The sequence below is a fragment of the Eleutherodactylus coqui genome, chromosome 1 (assembly GCF_035609145.1).
Source record: "Eleutherodactylus coqui strain aEleCoq1 chromosome 1, aEleCoq1.hap1, whole genome shotgun sequence".
Classification (NCBI taxonomy): Eukaryota; Metazoa; Chordata; class Amphibia; order Anura; family Eleutherodactylidae; genus Eleutherodactylus; species Eleutherodactylus coqui.
This window is the reverse complement of record NC_089837.1, coordinates 167,320,292-167,340,955: the sequence shown is the minus strand read 5'-3', so window position 1 is coordinate 167,340,955 and position 20,664 is coordinate 167,320,292. Positions and strand designations below refer to the sequence as shown.

Sequence of the window (20,664 nt, the reverse complement as noted above, 5' to 3'; positions counted from 1 at the left end):
AGGGTGGAAAAGGGTTGACCCAACAGAGGGTTCCATATTAGATGGAAGGAGCCAAACTGCTTGTTGGGGGCTTCTATTTTTCCAAGGAACCAAACGCATTGAAATATTTGTGATTGGTGACCTTTGGTTGCTTTATGCAACCCAGTAGCGTGAGAGCAGCATAAGAACTTATCTTATCCTATCTAAATGAAATAAATAGCAGGTCAGAGAGCAATGCATTCATTTTCCCCTGCATTTCTAATGTGTAGCACCTTCTACTTGGAATAGCTAATGCCTCTAATGAGTAGTGAGATGAACCCATTTAGTTATTCTTGTTTCTAAAGATCATGTAATTTATAAAAATAGAAATAACCAAGAATTTATGCTGGGTTCCATCTTGAGAGGTTTTTCTCGTTGTTCTCTGAGAACATGTTGGAGAAGTCAGGTCTCAACAAGCCCTATGCATGTAGCTGATCTGAAGTCAGACATGAGTAACAAAACAAGGAGTTTCTGCAATGAGTTTAGCCAACTTTGAGAAAATGAAATAGCATTCCACTGCGCTTATGGCACAAAGAGCACAAGGACAAGGGCATTTTCAGTAGAGAGATTAACTCAAATGACCAGGTGTGCTACAAACTGTACAAATATGTTATTTAAAAAAGACCTATACAGTGCTTTGTTCTTATAGCCTAGTCTGGGCTTCCGGTATGTAGATTTCAATGCTGTCTGCTCGCTCACTGGCTGAATTCTGCCGGAATGAAGCCGCTCTTTTTGCAGCCATTAGACGCCTCCTGGCTTCTTGTCTTTGACGGTCAGGTAGGTCCAGAGACCTTTCTCGAGCGATAGGGAATTTTCCCCTGGAAGGTTTCTTTGGTATTGGAGGTGGGGGTTTCTTGTCATCCTGAAAATGACATAAAAATGGTGTTATTTCAGAAAAAATGGCTAAGGGTTCTCATAAAAAGGCAACCAGACTGGAATTCTCAAATAATATACTTTGTTCCCTTTTTAAGTGGAGTCATTCTTCGGGGTGTTTCATGCTCTGTGAACATATTACTGATCCTATTGTTGGACTTTTTTTATACAGGCAAAGTGGTTCTGTGTTCGCATCTCTAAGATGTGCCATCATTTTATGATCGGTGAGGGACCAACCTCTGGGATCCCCACAAATCGTAATTCCACACTGCAGCCCCTTGTTTTTTTTGCCTGCACAGAGGCGCTCCTGGCCATCAGGCTGTGCAGGAAACATTGAATAGCACTGTTCTGTCATACAGCCACCAATCATAAAGTGATAGTGATTACTTTTTGAGATGAAAATATTCATTTATGTTTATGTGATCGAACTTAGAGACAATTTGAAAATTTTCAAGGGCAAAAATAAAGGCGTCCAGAGGCATTAGAGAAAAAAAGGACAGATTTTTGCTTTATTAATAATGGTACATTTTCTATATACCGACAGATTGTGGCTTAACAGGGTTGTCCAGTTGTAAATTGTTGATGGCTTATCCTTAGGATTAGAGAGCCTATCACCATGGACTCTCACCGATCTGCTGATCAGTTGATTTCTGCAGGGAGCAAGACAGCTACATTCTCAGTGTAGTGGTTCAGCTTGGTAATGCAGGCCAAGTTCTCATTGAAATTAATGCAAACTTGGCCTGGTCACTGCAATACCAAGCCTGGTCACTGCAACGAGACTGGAGCTGTCTGCTTCCTGCTGGAATTGTCTCAGTACATAAGTGCACTGGGCGAAGAACAGCTTATTGGCGGTAGTCCCTAGTGATGCATTTGATGCTGCAAACTGTCCAGGAGCTCATTAATGCCCTGATACAAGTCTGGGAGGAGAGCCTCCAAGACACAATGCAAACAGGAGCCATACAAATTGATTCTGTAGGTGATTTGGGTCTTCATTGACCCTTGATATGTTAGTTTGTTCTAAACGAATTACACAATTTATATCCGTAACAATTCTCCACTTGAATCTTTACTTCATCGAGATTTGAGGTGTGTTTTAACCCCTTGATTGGCACGCCCGGAAATTTTCCGGGACGAGCTCCACTGCTCATAGCGACATAGCCCAGAAGATTTCCGGGCTATGTATCACTATGGGAGCTGCAGAGCACAATGCCACAAGCTGTGACAGTGTGCTCTGCCTGCACAGACCCACAGAGAACAAAGCAAGGGCTTTGAAAAACCAGCAGAAGATATTGCCGATCTGCCGGCAATCTCCTGCTTTGTTTACAGGTTGCCAAAGAGACCATCGGCTTGTCAGAAGCAAGCCGATGGTCTGTGTGGCAGGGAGAGCATGGTGCTTGGCTGTGAGAGGACAGCTAGGTACCAGCTCTTACAGCAGAGATCAGAGAAAACCTCCGATCTCCGCTGTGTTAACCTTTTACATGCTGCAGTCTATGTGACTGCAGCATGTAAAGGGCTATCACTGCAGCATGTAAAGGGCTGTCACCATCGGACCCCCGGAATGTGATCAGGGGGTCCTGATGGGTCCCTGTGGGAGTCCCCTAAAGGGACAAAAAAACCCCAAAATAAATAAAAATTAAAGAAAAAAAAAAAAGTTTAAAAATGAATAAAAAAATAATAAAAACACTTGTCTCCCTTTACTTTGTAAAAAAAATCAAAAATACAATCACACATGTGGTATCCATGCGTCGTAATGACCCAGAGAAGGAAGTTAATACATTATTTAACCCCTTAATGACATGGCTCTTTTTTCTCTTTTTTCCCCATTTCTGTTTTTCCTCCCCCCTGTTTAAAAAAATCACGACTTGTCCCGCAAAAAACAAGCCCTTATATGGCCATGTCAATGAAAAAATGAAAAAGTTATGGCTCTTGAGACGCAACTGCAAAATTAGTTGAAATTCAATGATTAGACCATTTTAAAAAACCTGCCCTGGTGGGCACGACAGGGTGGTAGGAAACCCGCCACTCAAGGGGTTAAGTGTTCACTTAATTTTTTGGAGCTGTGTAAATTATGGGTTAAAGTATGAACAATATTTTTTGTGGGACAACCCCTTGAATAAATTTGGCTCTTTTGGGACTAACCATCAAAAAAAAATCAAGTCTATGCCTACTATAAGCAGATCTGGACATACTATTATGTTTTCGACCAGGGTTAAAATATGAGTGAGAACCACTCAAGACTGGTTGAAAAAATATCAAGATAAAGAAAAGCGGCAGCATGAGGGTTGCCAAAGTTGAAAGTCAAACTGTATTCTCCCATGACATAAAGCCAAGACTGCCTTCAAGGTCCGGCCACTGCTGGTGATCCATTGTGTCCTACTGGTTGAAAAAATGTCAACACCCTTGGCTATGATGAGAGGAATACACACAAATTAGAAAATTAAGCCTTTCATTATAAAAGATCCACTTAAAGAAAGTTAAAGAGATTATCTCGTCAGGGCAACCCTTGTCCATATGCCCTACTAGCAGATGTTACAGACCCCTCTTAGACCTCTCTATGCATCAAAAAGGAGTGATCATGATTAGCAAGAGGTGCTTTTTGAACAACTGGCTGCTAGTCAGACCACTGGGATAAATGATGATATTCAACAATTAAAACATCTGTTAAATGATGGCCCACACCAGAAGTGGTAAAGCTAACCAGGGGGTCCAACCTGGAGCACCCCCACCCCTGACACCCCCCCCCGCCCCCTCCCCTTTCCCCTCGATCCCAACCCCCACATCCTACCCTCTCCTCTGCCCTTGTCTGTCAAGTAATAGAATGTAACAATCATATCTTAGTGGTTTTCATAAGTTCTCTTTTAATGGTTACAACAACAAGATGAGAAGTGGAATTCACGACTCTATCAGTTCTTGACATTGTAAAGTTATATATATACTGTAAAATCAATAAAATATATTGAAAGAAAACATCTGTTAAAAATAGAGAAAGTAGAGATAGAGAGGTGCATGGAGACCCAAGCCCCAAAATTCTTCAAAAAATAGAGAGTTTATAGAAAAATTTCTTGATCCTAACGAAATCAGGGAGTGTATCAACCAGTTAATTAATACAACGTGGTATTATAGAGCTAACGATCTGAACCAGCTTGGAATTCTAAAGATTACATGACAAATATGGATGGGAGGCAATCGCTGGGGAATACACTGCGGGTTAGTTTAGTAAGTTATTAGTTATGCACTTTAATTCTGTTTTTACAACAGTAAGATTTTGGAAGTTTAGCAGAGGGGGGTAAAGGGAAAAAAGAAAAATGGAAGATATATATATACGAGCTTGGCATTGTTCTGTACACAGAAACTACAAAGATGGACAACTAATGATGACTGCTAAAGGCGGAAACGCTTCTGCAACAGAACTGTGTGTGATGTGATCAAAAGCTTCTGTAACAATTACAGCCTACTCATGTATGTTTTCTTTGAAATGCCAAAAAAAGGAGTTTGAAAAAAGAATTTAAAAATAGAGTGATCATGCATTAAACAAATGACCATTCACTTGATCCTAGGTGGTTTCCATTCAAAAAGAGGTTATTTTCTGTATAATATCATGAGTAAATAAATGAATTAGTAAAATAAAATAAATAATCTATAGTGCCATACATAGGCTGTCATCACCTACTGGGACTCCATCTCTATTTACCTAGCAGTATGTTTTTGGAGTGTGGGAAAAAAATGGATTACCCGAAAGAAACTCACGCAAACACACAGAGCACATACGGATTCCATGCAGGCATTGCCCTTGGCCGGATTTGAACCCACTACCCCTGTGATGTTAATCACTGAGTTAGGGCCCATTCAGATGACCGTTTATCGGCCGGGTATTCATGCAGGCCGATATACGGTGTCTCTCTCTGCATGGGGAGGAGACTGGAAGAGCTGGGAGCAGTGCTCTGAGCTCCCGCCCCCTCTGCCTCCTCTCCACCCCCTCTTCACCCCTCTGCAGTATTTGCAATGACAGGAGGCGGGGTGGGGGCTAAGTTCCGGGAATTAGCTCCGCCTCCATCCCGCCTCTCCTCATTGAAAATAGTGCAGGGGGGTGGAGAGGAGGCAGAGAGGGGGTCTTCTGCAATCGCCCTTATACTGTATCTATACAAATTATATATATATATAATACATTTATATATGTTATGAAATGTGATAAACGTTGAAGGGGACTTGTACTTACTATGTATGTTCCTACCTTCTTTTCAGGAGAATCCATTGGCTTCCAATCATTGGCTTTCAGCTGGTGCAATTTGTCAAACTTCATGCTTACATCTTCAATGGATAACTGCAATAGGTCCCAGAATCCTGCTAAGTCTTGTGAAGTAGGTCTAGGCATTGCACTTGGATCCTTAAGACAGAATAATCACATAAATACCATGAATAAATACAATACAAAGAGATATATGTGACTTAAAGTACTATTATTTACTGCATGTATTCCTTCCATTCCTTACCTTTGTTATAAATCTTTATTATCATCATTATTAATATTCTTGTCATTATTATAAACTTGTACTGGTATTATAGATTTATTTTTGCATAAGGACACTTCTACATGGAATTATAATTGAAGGTCCCAAAAACTATAAAGATGGAAATGATGTTCTCTAAAATGGGTTTACAATTTTCTGGTTCATTCAGTTACATCAAAGTGGTTCACATCACTTCCTGCAGTCTTATTAAAATCACAACCTGATTGAAAAAGTGTTAAAGAGATGTTCCCAACATACCAACCTTTATTCAAATTAACTTCTTAAAGCAATCCGACATGCATGTGCATTGGATGTGCGCAGAAATTAAATGGAGTGGTCTCCAGAGCTGAACCTGTTCTATATTAGGTGGGTGTCACCCAGCCATAGCAGTTGGGCTACGAGATTACTGGGATCCTTGCTGTTGATTTAGATGCCACTGTCAGTATTGACAGTGGCATTTTTAATGGCCCAACAAGTTGAAGGGGTTCCCTTTGTTACGTGAATGGCATGTGAGATTGTGAGCTCTACTTTATTTGCTGTAGCAGAATGGAGCCTTCTGATGGTCCCTTGGGTTGCTGTGGACATTTACGTATTAATCTTGGTCTGTGGCAAATCTTAATAGAGTGCCAGTGAAAATACAACGTACTGCAATACTGAAGTACTACTGTATGAGGCCTTAGTCACACGGGCATTTTTTCACGCGATTTGCGGATTGCATGACGGATGCGCATCCGCAAATCGCGTGACCGGTGCGCGCAAGTCGCCCGAAAATCTGCTCCTAGCCGCGTTTCATTAGAAACGGGCCGGAGCTGTCCAGCGCATTGCATTCAATGGAGACGGCAATAGAGCCGGCTCCATTTAAAGCAATGCGCTGTGGGCGAGCCCGGGATGAATTGTCGGGAAGGGCTTAAATATATAAGCCCTTCCCTGCAATTCATCCTAAAATGTGTAAAAATAAAAAATATATATATACTCACCTTCTCCCGACAGCCGGAGCTCCGCGCGGCCGTCCTGCAGTGGGTGTGAAGGGGGTGTGAGTCAGACCTGCCCCCTGATTGGCTCAGCGCTGAGCCAATCAGAGGCATGTCTCACTCACACCCATTCATGAATTCATGAATGGATGTGAGTCAGACCTGCCCCTGATTGGCTCAGCGCTGAGAGGCAGCAGTCACTCACCCATTCATGAATTCATGAATGTGTGTGTGAGTGAAACCTGCCTCTGATTGGTCAGGGCTGTGACCAATCAGAGGCAAATCATTCAGCAGGCGGGGATTTTAAAGCCCCGCCGGCTGAATAGTGCCGAGAAGCAGTTCAGGAGAACTGACAGCGGCCGCGACTGGACTCCGGCTGCAGCGGAAAGGTGAGTATACAATTTTTTTTTATTTTAACACATTTTAGGATGAATTGCAGGGAAGGGCTTATATATTTAAGCCCTTCCCGACAATTCACCCCGCGCACGCCTGTAGCCCATTGCTTTCAATGGAGCGGCTGTATTGCCGGCTACATTGAATTCAATGGGCAAACATCGTTCTTCTCTGTCACAGCTGTTACAGCTGTGGCAGAGAAGAATGATTTGTCTTCTATATGTTCTCAATGGGGTCGGTGCTGCTGCCGCCGGCCCCATTGAGAGCATATCTGCGATCTGCGATTTCTGTTCTATAATTTATCGGACGAGCGCATAAAAAGCGCTCATGTGTCCGATACCATTGCAAAGCAATGGTTTTATAAAATCGCCGGACGCATGCGCATGCGCAAATCGCGGCTAAAAACGCCCGTCTGACTAAGGCCTAAGTAATCAAATGATCGCAAGTTCGGGTCCTATAGGAGTACTAACAAAGGACAAATCAATTAAATGTATATTTTTAAATTATTGTAAAACTAAAAAATATTAACAGCAAAAAACATTCCCAAAAAAAATGAAAACAATAAAAATTATTTGGTGTCACTGCGTCCAATAAAGTTAGATCTAAAAAAATAATGCATTATTTATCCTGCAAGGTGAGCGCTGTTAGGAAGAAATGCACAATACCAAAATTGTACTTTTTGTTTACGTCAAGAAAAAAATTTGATAAAAAGTACCACAAAATAGTTGCAATAGAAACTACAGCTCGCCTCACAAAAAACAAGCCGTCACACAGCTCCACTTACTAAAAAATTCAAATGTTATCAGTGTCAGACGATGGCAACAGAAACATTTGGTATTGTCCTGATTGTACTGACTCACAGAATAAAGCTAACATGGTAATTTTACTGCACAGTGTACAATGGGAATACAGTCTGTCCAAAAATGGAACAACTGCATTTTTTTCCATTTCACCCCACTTACAAATTAATAAAGGTTTTTCAATATTATATATTATACTTTAAATCGTACGATTAAAAATAAAACTCATTCAACAAAAGCAAGCTCTCCAACGGCTATATCGCCAGAAAAATGAAAGAGTTATTATTTTTTGAAAGCAGGAAAAAAGATGACCCGGTCATTTAGATGTTAATACCCATTGATCAGCTGATTGTCATAAGTTCAGCTTCATAAACTCCCGCTATTTGCAAAAGATCTTTGCTCTGGCTCATTGAGATCCTAAACGGGAGAATGACCTGAATGACATCCATATGTGCTAATAAAGCATATGCAATGAGCCAGCCACTTTAATGTGCGGTCAACTTAAGTTGCAGTTCCCTATCTCTGGCAATGGCAGCATTGGCAAGGTCTGGGTAGGCTTTCTGTGTACTGGATCTCTAAAAGTGGGTGTATTCTTCAATCGCTCTAAGGCTGCATTCAGACGAATGTATATTGTCTCGGTTTTCACGCCGAGCCGATATACGTTGTCCTCGTGTGCAGGGGGGGAGGATGGAAGAGCCAGGAGCAGGAACTGAGCTCCTGCCCCCTCTCCGCCCCTCTGCACTACTTGCAATGAAAGGAGGCGGGACAAGGGCAGGGCTAAGTTTCGAGAATTAGCCCCGCCCCTGGCCCCCTCCCCATTGCAAATAGTGCAGAGGGGCGGAGAGTAGGCGGAGAGGGGGCGGGAGCTCAGTTCCTGATCCTGGCTCTTCTATCCTCCTCCCCCTGCAGATGAGGACGACGTATATCGGCTCGGCGTAAAAACCGAGCCGATATACGTTTGTGTGAATGCACCCTAAATCTGAAGGGTCGGGAGCTCCTTTATAATTAGCAGCTCATAGGTACAACAGTGCTGCCCGGTGCTCATCCATATGTATCCCACTTCTTAGGCCTCTTTCACATGGGCGATGCGATTTTCAGCTCGCATTGCAGCAGAAAATCACGTGAATGAGAGAATGGCGCAACCAAGTTGCAGCTAAACCTCGCGTTTTCCTGCCCATTCAGACAGCTGGGTGTGGTATATGTACACCGAAGCCCGGAATACCGTCAGCCAGGCTGATCGCTGCAATAGAAGCTCCCATAGAAGCTTATGGGAGCTGCCGGCAAAGGGAAGGGGGGGGGGGGAGGAAGTTTAGCAGTGCTAAAGTCCCTCCCCTTCTGCTTGCCGGCAGCTCCCATATGCTTCTATGGGAGCTGCCAGCTGATTGCAGCCAAAAGCTAGGGCATGACCTATCTTTTCTGGCTGCTCGTAAAAGTGGACGGCCGGAATCTGCAGCATATGCGCTATCTTTTCCAACCAGCCGATTTTCCATGCTAGAAAACTGTTCATCTGAACGAATGCATTGGAATCCAATGCTTCAGATGGTCGCGATTTTCATCCGATGTTTTAGTGCGGCAAAATAGCTGCAATTAATCGTTTGTGTGAATAAGGCCTATGGTTTTATAGAACGTCATCCCCAACAGACAAGAACATGGAGTTGGAGCTAGACCAAAAAAGCCAGGTGGATTCCTTTTAAAAAGCAAGCAAACCCAGTTTTCCACATAGATATACATTCTGTTTTCAGTCTTTTCTTTTGTTTTTTTTGTTAAATCACTTTTTATTCAGATTTTTTCACATTATATTTTACAGACAATAAATCTTACTTTTCTATGTTCATGCATCACAAAATTGTCAGACCACAGGAATTTACATTGCCATTCTTGACACCTAGCGGCGGATTGTTCATCATACAGCCATACTTTAATCATAGAAAAGTGAGAAGAGAAAAGAGGATTGGGGGGAGAGGGGGGGGGGGGGGGCTGAAGGAAATAGACTGGGGGGGGAGGGGAGATCCAATGATAGAGGACATTGCCTTACTGCAATAAACTTTTCACACAATCCATTATCCAAATGAACAACACCTGGTGTACATTTTTATCATAGCTTGGTCTCGCCTAACTTCCTGCAAACAGTGAGATACATTTCTGTTATTCAGCGCAATTGTTTATTATTGTTTTTAAGAGGCATGTGCTAAGTATTGTTTTCAAGGGGACCAGAATTGCTTTTGTTTTTGTCATGCTTCATTATCATTAGTGCAGAAATCGTTTGCCGCCTGTTGAACTTTACATTTTCCACTAGATGTCAGTATCTCCTTACAAACTGTGATAAAGTTTAATTCCACTTCTAGCTGCAGACTACACTGGAATATGGGAGCTGTATTACTACTTCTGACCAAATTCAGCTTTTTACAGGAGCTATATATTTAATGCCATGAACTGGATGGGATCCCATCATGAGAAAGCAGGAAATCCTTTCCTAAACAAAACATTGGCAAAAGCTTTTCTGCTTTAAACTGACCAGATCCAATCCCACTCTTGGCTGTAAAAACATGGCTCCCGCACAGAGCAGTGCTATGGTGGTCTGAATCCAGAATCATCTGAACTTACTGAGTTAGCAATGTGCACAAAAGAAAGTCATGATATGTTTCTTAGTTCCCCTTCTAGCTGAAGTCTAAAGACTGTATAACTGCAAAACAAGTAAAAAAAATGGTAAAAAAAAAGTCAAAGTGACCGTCCAGTCCTGGAGAAGCAAAGATGGCGGTATCACCTCTCTGACTACCTCATGCATACTGTGTATAGTACGCATCGGTAGTCCAAGACACTACATGCCGCTCTGACCGGGCAGCACTGATTAATCAAAGCAGGTGTAATGTCTTATACTAATGATGTACACTAGTGCACACTGTACATCAGGTATCAGAGAAGCTGGTGTGGCCATCTTTGTTTTTCCAGGACCAAAGGGTCGCTTTAAAGGGGTTGTCCCGCGCCGAAACGGTTTTTTTTTTTTTTCAACCCCCCCCCCCCGTTCGGCGCGAGACAACCCCGATGCAGGGGTTAAAAAAGAACACCGGAGAGTGCTTACCTGAATCCCCGCGCTCCGGTGACTTCTTACTTACCTGCTGAAGATGGCCGCCGGGATCTTCTCCCTCGGTGGACCGCAGGGCTTCTGTGCGGTCCATTGCCGATTCCAGCCTCCTGATTGGCTGGAATCGTCACGTGACGGGGCGGAGCTACACGGAGCCGGCATCCTGCACGAGCGGCCCCATTGAGAAAACAAGAAGACCCGGACTGCGCAAGCGCGGCTAATTTGGCCATTAGACGGCGAAAATTAGTCGGCTCCATGGAAACGAGGACGCTAGCAACGGAGCAGGTAAGTGAAAAACTTCTGATAACTTCTGTATGGCTCATAATTAATGCACAATGTACATTACAAAGTGCATTAATATGGCCATACAGAAGTGTATAGACCCACTTGCTGCCGCGGGACAACGTCTTTAAGTATAACTAGCTCCACATCAGTGTCCATTTACGAAATCAGTGCTGCAGCATTTTATAGCTACTTTATACTTATGACTCTGAAAATGTATACAGTAGTGTGACTGCACAGGAATACATTGTACAGTGATGTCACAGAGCATAGATACATACAAGGATATACCACTATAGGGAAAGTACACTGCAAAGTTACAGTACAGGGTCATAAACAACACGGAATAGTGATGTCATAGCACAGGGGTAGTGATAGTCGTAGTGAAGTAACAGCACAGGAATAGTCACAGTGATGTCAAAATGCAGGGAATATGCACATGCTGGTGCCATGCAACAAAAGGGATGTCCTAAAAATGGTGATCACAGCAAAAAAAAAACTGTTTGCCGTAAAGGAAATTTTTGATTTATCCTCAGAATAGGTCATCAATATCAGATCGGTGGCGTTACACCATTGAGACCCCCACCAATCAGCTTTTTAAAGAGGCAGAGTTGCTTAATTGAGTGCTATAGCCTCTTCTTAGGTCTGTGATGACACGTTCATCAGTCGTATGGCCTAAAAGTGCTCACCTGAGAGCCACAGCCACTTCAAATAACTGACTGGCGGGGGTCTCGAGTAGCAGACCTCCACTGATCTGATATTGAAGATCTATCCTGAGGATAGGTCATCAGTATCTTAGTTCTGCAAAAAAAAAAAACTAAAAAGGAGAAAAGTCCTTTCTAGGTAGGATTGTTTGTATGGAATCTAACTTTTAGGCCGCCTGCACACGGCAATGTCGGATTCCGCAGCGGAATCCTAACCCTGTGCCCGGCCGGTGACCCTAGCATACCTGTCTGCCATCTTCATAATCTGTGCTGTGGATCCGCCATCTGGCGCACATGCACAGTACAGATTATACCGCGCCATCGCTAGGCAATGACACGGATCCTGTGACCTTTCTGCAATGATGATTGCGAAAGCCTGGCAGGGCGGACGGCTTCCATTGATTTCAGTAGAAGCCGTCTGCACGTAAGCCGCACAGAATCGCAGCATGCTGCGATTTCTCGTATGTGAGCGGAAAATCGCAATTGATTTCCACCCGGTAGAAGAAATCACATTTTGCTATAGCAGGCTATGGGTGGCATTTGCTGCGGAATCTGGAGGTGTACGTCCGCTCTGGATTCTGCAATGCAAATCCGTCCATGTGCAGGCAGCTTTAGAAATGCTTGTGCAATGCACTTATTATTGCAGGTCTGCAGTTACATATATCTTTCCCAGCAGGCTAGTGCTAGGAGTCCAGGGGCGTAACTATAGGGGATGCGGTTGCACCTGGCGCCAGGAGCCTTAGGGGGGCCATAAGGACTCTCCTCTCTATATAGGGATCCCAGTACTATGAATAAAGCATTATAGTTGGGGGGCCTGTTACAGATTTTGCATTGGGGCCCCTGAATCTTACACCCCTGGGTATTGGTACAGATGGAGGGGGGTGGGGGCCAGCTGAACATTTGCACCTGGGCCCTTGAGCCTTTAGCTACCCCCCTGGCTAGGACCAGTACTGTGGATTAATTGTGCTGAACAACCAAATGGATCTTAGGCGCACAGTCATCAAGGATACAGACGAAGGTTTAAGTCAAGCTCTTAAATTTACATTTAATATTAGTTCTGAACTAATATTCTGAACAGAAATAAAAGTGAACATTTTTTTACTGAACCTTCGTCTGAATCCTTGATTACAACACTGCCTAAGGGCTTATTCACACAACCATGATTTCGGTGCGTATTGCTCATGCGAAGCAGGGCGTGTAACATGCGGTGAATGAAGTGAATGAAAGTCAATGGGCTTTCATTGATCCATTCACATTAGCGTTTAAACACTATGTGTAGATACTCGCGCGAAAAAGTTCCCAGCATGCTCTATTGTAGGGGTAACGTACACAATGCTGTCCATACACAATGCATTGCGTATTGGTGGTAACATGCAACCCTGCTATGAGATCGAGCGGGGAATTAAAAAAAAAAAAAGAAGACAAAATCACACTGCACGTGACTGTGTACGTGAGATATGCTGAAATGCGCAGTGGACTCGCTGCCATACACGGGCTGATCCGTTGTCTAGATTTTTGCATGCAGAAACGAAACACCAAATGAGAAGCAAACAAATTCTCATTCGTCTTTCAGTCGGGGCATGCAATTACATGGAAAGATTTATTGGCCCGTGTAAAATGGCCCTTACACGGCGCCAAAAAAGTGCTTAATTACATTTCTTTGTTACGGCTTCATCAATGACTGCAGGAAGAAGGCAGAGCGCACAATCTGCTCTCCTTGTCACTGAATGACACTTCCAAGTATGAATTCATTTTTTGATTGAATTAAATATGCATGACTGCCTTCAGTTTAAACTTTTTGCATAGAAGATCGTTCTGTGGTGTGTTTGATATGCTTTTCAGATTACACAGTAGCAATGCCAAACACTAATGGAATTCAAATCCTCTGCTACTAAATACATGCAATGTAAGGCTAATTTATGCATTACAAGCCTCTTTACTTTGAAGCTAGATGTAGCTATTTAGTTCCACTAGTACTACTGTTACAATTGTGTAGCAGAAGTTCATCTTTTCGGGGGAGTGAGCATTTTCATGAAGCAAGATGCTTCACCTTGTCAGGAACTGTGTCAATCTTGGCTTCCCTGGGGTTTTTTTTGATGCAGCTAGGGCTTAATTTAGGGCTTTTACAGTAAGATTTCCCACTGTAACAGTTGCATAGCACTGCACAAAAACTGAGTTTTCATGCAATGCGATGCAACAGAATTGAGGGCTTCATAGGGAAACATGGGCTACAAAAAAATTACAAATCGCAGCTGTATAGAGCATGACACAGTTTTGTAGTCTCGCAAAACATAGGCTCTACATACATGCAATTTGTAGCACTGTGACAAAATTGTGCGATAAAGTTGCCCGCGTGGAAGCGGCCCAAGCAGCAGCAATTTGTAGAACAATGCAGCAACAGTAGCCACAAACTAGACTAGAGACAGGAAGCACAATGAATTCCAAGAAGCAAAAAACCTGTACACGGGTTGAGCAAAGAAACTGTCTAGAATTACTAGTGGCTGAATGAGAATAGCTACTGCCTGGGACATAGAAGTATTTGGATTTCAATCCTGGCAAGGAGAACAGGTGAATCCGTTGGAGGGCCTAGAGCTAGGGTGAGACTGCACGAGCTGTACAGGGAATCTGCACATATTGGGTAAATGGGAGTCTACCAATTCCTGCCCGCTGCATTTTCTATATAATACAGTGGACACGGGGCTACATGAAAACACAATCACCTTTCTATTGTAATATATAAAGAATGCAACAGCAAGGAATTTGTGAATGGGGATCAGGTAATATTTGCATGTAGCTGTACAGTAGGTCCCCATAATGCTTTTATTGGTGGGTCCTGGGCACCGCAGTCCAACATTGGGGATGCCAATAACCCATTAGATAAAGACAGACCATAAATAGCAGGTAGCTCTGTGACAGCATTATAAAACTACTCAAAAAATAATTTAAAGCTACTCTATCAGGTCTGCTATTCTACCAGAATACAGGAAGAAATGTTCTCTAGTTTCTCAACACTTAGAGGGGTTGACCATTTACTGGACAACATTCCCCCTGTAGGGCCAACTGTGCTGAAACAACAAAAGGAGCAATACCTACCCATCCTCTGCCACCGTGATCCAGTGCTCCAGCCTTGTTGTGCTCACGGTGTTTCTTGTGGAGAATGATATTATTGGAAGTTATCTGACCACTGCAGCCAATCAGAGGCTGCAGCATCACTGTTTTAAACTGCTGGCAACATGGCGTCCAGGATGTGAGCACCGATGGCACGAGAAAGGGCGGTGCCACAGCAGCCTCTGATTGGCTGCAGCACTCAGGTGACATCATCTTCCACAATAAAATCAGGACCACGATGGGAATAGCGCTGGATCGCAGCTGCAGAGGACACGTGAGTTCTGCTCCTTTTGTTATTTTCTGGATGGCCCTATAAGTCTCCTCACTCACCTTCTAGGTGCTGTCATTAAGGAGAAATTATATAATTTCTGACCTTTTTGTTATTTTAGCACCGTGGGTTTGATATAGAGACTGGTAGGGCGTCAGCCATTTTGCTGTGTGTGTCATCCATTTTGTAAACACTGTAATATCCCATTCAGGCCTCATGTAATTAGAATGCAGTGCTCCAGTTTCTCATTCCCCCTTCCACCCATTTCCTCCCTACTGCCTTTTGAATATTCACATTTAGAAAGGCAATTATCTGATCTTACCCTGGACAAGAGTGAATTAGCCTTTTCCCTCTTGTCTCCATTGGTCCATTTGGTTTAGAATTAGCACAGGGGAACCAAATTGTGTGACTATTTACTTGTTAATGAAGTCTAAGGAGAATTATCCAACTAGAAGCTGGGTTCTCAAAAACACTCCGGATCCAAGATTCAAATAAGGGAAAAATCACTTAATAAGGATTATTGGTCGTATAAAGGTCCTAACCCGATCTGAATTATATTTTCGGAATTGGGCAGGCAAGCTGAATAAAATGCATCTGAACTCATTGAAGTGCGAACCCCAGAATACCCCCAAACAGCGTATCCGTGAACCTGGTTATAATTTTGCCGAAACGCGTTCAGCGTGCACTTGTGAGCTGTATGCTTTATTTTATTCAATAAAGAAGGAAATTTTTAACGGTAGCAGCTCCCCTCCATCTCTATTTTCTGCTCATATGGAATCTGGCCGTTTGCCGTCGGCTACTTAAGGATGGAGCTCCTGTTGGATCCCAGATCTTCCTGCAACATTGAAAGTTACTGCTGGTGAGGTGAGCCCACATCTCTCTTTTTTGGCTTATAATTTCCGTGTCATGTTGGGTACTGCTAAGTAGATAAAATCATGACCAGAAACATGCCAGGTATATATTCCAGATCGGAGGATCTCCTGCAGAGATATGGCCAAATGGAGAATTATGGTTTTTCACAGGTATGCGCGCACTTACCCCACCACTCTCTGAATGACCTCAGAGGAGGCGGGGAGAGGTGTGTTCTGGGGAAACTTTAAAAACGAAGGGGGCAGAGTGACTCATGGTTAGACCTTCGGAGGTATGCTACAGTGTAAGGACTTTCACGTTTATTTCCATTGACTCCGCACAATCAGAACCTTGGGCCGAACATCCCAAATGTCGTATCTTTCTTTTTTTTCCTCCTTATTTTAAGTACTGTCTGTTGTGTATGTCTGTAAACCTTATCTCCACTGTAACATCTCTATATTATATATATATATATATATATATATATATATATATATATATATATTTTGCACTGCTAGTCTATTCTAAAATAAATCTGCAATTTATTAGTCAAATCTTATCTGTTTTAAAATGAACCATAACTCTGAAGATTTTGTTAATAATTCCTAATCCGGTTTCTAGCTTACCTGGAAAACAAAAGTTGGGTATTGTAGGGTGCTGGAGGCTTTTGACTGGAACCGGTGATTTGAGGTTTTGTTTGATCCACGAGAAAATGGTGATAGAGGCGGGATTGATCAGGTCCTCCCCCTCTCTCCCCATGACAGTAGGCGCTATTGGGCAAATGTTGTCTGGTAACCGGACAACTCCTTTAATTTGGTACTTTTATGCAAAAAGCTGTTTAATGCTGCCAAGGCTCATAGAGAATGTCAGTGATTCCTGCTCCCCCCCCCCCACACACACAGAGTGACTGCTGTTTTAACATGAGTTTTTAAACATAGAAAGCTGTCACTACCTGCCTGTGGGCGCTGAAAGTAAGACTCAGCCTTCTTGTTTGAGTCCTACCAGTGCTTAAACAGCTTTTTAAATGAAAACACATCATGGAATCTTGAACTCCTGAACACTCACGTTAAAATTGCGAAAAAGTGTATTGCAGATTTTCAATTTATGTCTCATGTATATATATTTGGCGCAGAACTCAATCGCCTTACATGTAATTTATTCAATAACTTTAAAACATTTTTTTGCTGCGGAGCAATGGAAAAAAGCAAATGCACCACTGTTTTTTGTGATCTATTTTTATGACGCTAACAGTGTGGTATAATTATTATGTTAACTTTATTCATTACAATTATGGCTACACATTTATATGGCTTTTATTATATTTTACCACTTGTACACTGTAAATACTTTAAAAAAAATAAGTTTCATGTGGCGACACAGTCCAAAGTCTGCAAAGTCTGACACCCCAATAAGGTATTTTAACAAGAACCTATAGTTACGTCCAGCTGACACCTGCCTTGGCTCAAGGGCATCACTAGCTACCAAATGGCTGCCTTAGTTAAACAGACTATTTAGGACTCAACCCCATGCAAGTCCCAGATGAGCCAGACCACTCACATGCTCCATGAATTAAGGGAAGCATACACCATATGAAATTCCCTTCCACCAATCTACGACCAACTCCAAGGACCCGTCCACCCGCCACATAGCTGCCATGACACCATTTGCCAGGGGCAAAGTAATAGAACTGAATACAAGCATTTTAAGAACCCACCTGATATAATCCTTACCCCGGTAATGCACAAGAAAGGAAAAGAGTGGAAGGAGTGTGGAACTTCACAGGCGGTCCTCTCCTACACTGTCCCTGCCTACTTGGAGTCCTGTTTCTCCCTCATTAAGCTCTTCCCCCATTCTCCAGTTAAGCCTATCACAACCTGTCCCTTCCCTCCAAGCCTAGTCATGTGGGCCTCCCGTTATGTTCCCCGGCTTCTGATCTGGCCCTTTTACTTTTCATATGGAGAAAAAAAAGATCTAAAATTTGAAAATATGCAAGCGTTCCCCTATTGCAAAAATATAACTATTTTAGAAACTTCATTTAACCAACCTCACTGCTCAGATAGTAAGGAAGCTTTTAACACAGTCAGATGGATGCCAAATCTATTCTGACATTTGCAGCACTTCAGCATTATCGATTTATGGACTGTCTTCTCTTTCAAACTATTGAGTGACATTACAATGTGGATGTTCTTCTGGACACCAACGTGTGTTAAAAAGTCAGATTATGTAGGACAGGAAAACGGACTACTCAGCTACATAACAAGTGTTTCATCCATCTGAATAAGGAGCCCTAATTTTTATGGTGCCAACAGGTGCAGCACAAAATGTGTAAACAGTAAAGGTACAATAATAAACCACAAGATTTTGAACAATGTATGCTGCTCTCTATTCTGCAAGCATGGAAGAAATGATCAACCGCGTTCTGGTGATATGTTGTTACTATTGACAAGACATCACCACACACTTGTAGAAATATAGAGCAGTGGGAAAAGCTGAAGGTCAGTAGTAGAGGAAAAGATTCAATACACTGGCGTACGGTGAGGGGAAGCAGGGGTCGCAACGGCGACCTGGCCCTTGAGCTGAGGGGGCCCAGGGGACCGACGCTGTCAGCCGCATGATGGCTGAGAAGGGAGAGGGGAGGAGGGAGAGGAGAGAGACGGTAGGCAGCGCGGCAGGTCGGCAAGAGCAGAGGGGAGGGCTGTTACACATGGAGTCGGCAGCCAATTACAGGCTGCAGACTCCTACGGCGCGGCCCTCCCACTGATAGGCTGTAGCTGTGAGTGGTCACAGCTGCAGTCTATCAGTCTCTGCCGACCAGCGATTACCATGGGGATGGGCTAGTGCGGCTCTACTTACCTGAGGACCGATCCATGCAGAGCCAGTACAAGAGACTGCAGTAGGACCTGTGGCTGCAGATCACATGACCATGCTCTGGTCATGTGATCAAAGGACGGGGGACTTTCCATTTCAGGCTGCCCAGAGACGGCTGCAGAGGTGAGTAGAGAAGGAATGCAATTATATATGTGTAGCTGGTATAAGTTATACCAGCTGTATATATATAATTATATACAGGAGATACACAGGTTACACCAGCATGGGACATACCACTATATACAGGGATACAGGGGGATATACATCCTGTATATAGTGATATGTATCATGCTGGTGTAACCTGTGTATCTCCTGTATATAATTATATATGTGCGGCTGGTATAAGTTATACATCCTGTATATAGTGATATGTACCATGCTGGTGTAACCTGTGTATCTCCTGTATATAATTATATATGTGCAGCTGGTATAAGTTATACATCCTGTATATAGTGATATAGACCATGCTGATGTAACCTGGGTATCTCCTGTATATAATTATATATGTGCAGCTGGTATAAGTTATACCAGCTGTATATATATAATTATATACAGGAGATACACAGGTTACACCAGCATGGGACATACCACTATATACAGGGGGATATACATCCTGTATATAGTGATATGGAGCATGCTGGTGTAACCTGGAGATCTCCTGTATATAATTATATATGTACAGCTAGTATAAGTTATACATCTCCTGTATATAATTATATATGTACAGCTGGTATAACCTGGGTATATACTGTATATAATTATATATATACAGCTGGTATAACCTGGGTATATACTGTATATAATTATATATGTACAGCTGGTATAACCTGGGTATATACTGTATATAATTATATATGTACAGCTAGTATAAGTTATACCTCTCCTGTATATAATTATATATGTACAGCTGGTATAACCTGGGTATATACTGTATATTTGAACACTTTACACACAACTGAAATACGCATCAGAAACCTGCATACAGTTTAAAAACCGCATGTATTGTTTGAATCCACGCGCGGTTTATAATAGTGCATGCAGCTTTTGGATGTGATTTTAATTATGGTTCAAAAATGCAACAAAATCCATGAACACAGTCTTAGGCTGGCTGTATACAACTGGTTCGGATCGTGCATGTGTGAGCCCGCGGTGGAATCCAACCCTGTGCCCCGCTGGCATCCGCGCGTAGCTGTAATTTTTTTTCTTTTTCCTGTACTGCGGATGGTCCACAAGGCGAGCTGTCAGTCCCGCGCAGTACAATTTTTTTTTCTTTTAATCACTGACTTTCCAGCGCCGTTGCTAGGAGATGACACAGGTGCCTGGGACTTTTGCGCAATGTCAGAGCAGCGGGTCGCACGGCTTACATTGAGTTCAATGGAGGCGGTCCGGGCAGAATCTGCACTAAAATAGAGCATGCCGTGATTTTTCCTCCGTGAGCGGAAAACCGCAATTGCTTTCGTGTAGAGGAAAAAACGCTTTTCCAAAGCATGCTATGGGCGGTACATGCTGCGGAATCCGTAGACGGATGCCCGCTCCATATTCCGCAATGCAAATCCAGTCATGTTTAGCCGGCCTTAGGCTAATTTCACATGAGTGAGTCTGATATTGGGCCGTGAAACTATGCCCCATATCACACTCGCCAACGTGTGCTGTGCACATGGATGTGACTGGTTGTTGTGTTAAAACCAGCTCACAACACATCATCATATTCTCGTGTGATGCAGAGAAAAAAAAAAACATCGCTCCTGTGTATGATCGCATTCAAAACAATGGGGTCATGTTCATGTGCGATTTGTACGTCTTGCAACGCACAAATCTCGCGCAATTTTTGCGGCCGCGTGAAAGCAGCCTAAGACATTACCAACAGGTTTTTACATAGTCAAGGAAAGGAGTCCTGATGATAAGGCTTACACCAAGGGGCTAGATCATGTTTGTAAATT

General features: G+C 42.9%; 1 protein-coding gene across 1 annotated transcript in view; it reads right to left on the bottom strand.

Annotated features, from left to right (window-relative positions):
• Positions 1–615: 615 nt before the first annotated feature.
• Positions 616–20,664, bottom strand: part of DLGAP2 (DLG associated protein 2) — a 265,272-nt gene continuing 245,223 nt past the window's right edge. Inside the window, exons 13-14 of the mRNA XM_066590331.1 lie at positions 5,123–5,275; positions 616–880 (exon numbers count right to left, since the gene is read on the bottom strand). Of these exons, the coding sequence (XP_066446428.1) occupies positions 662–880; positions 5,123–5,275 (372 nt within the window). The 3' untranslated portion in view covers positions 616–661. The remainder of the gene's footprint in view (positions 881–5,122; positions 5,276–20,664) is intronic.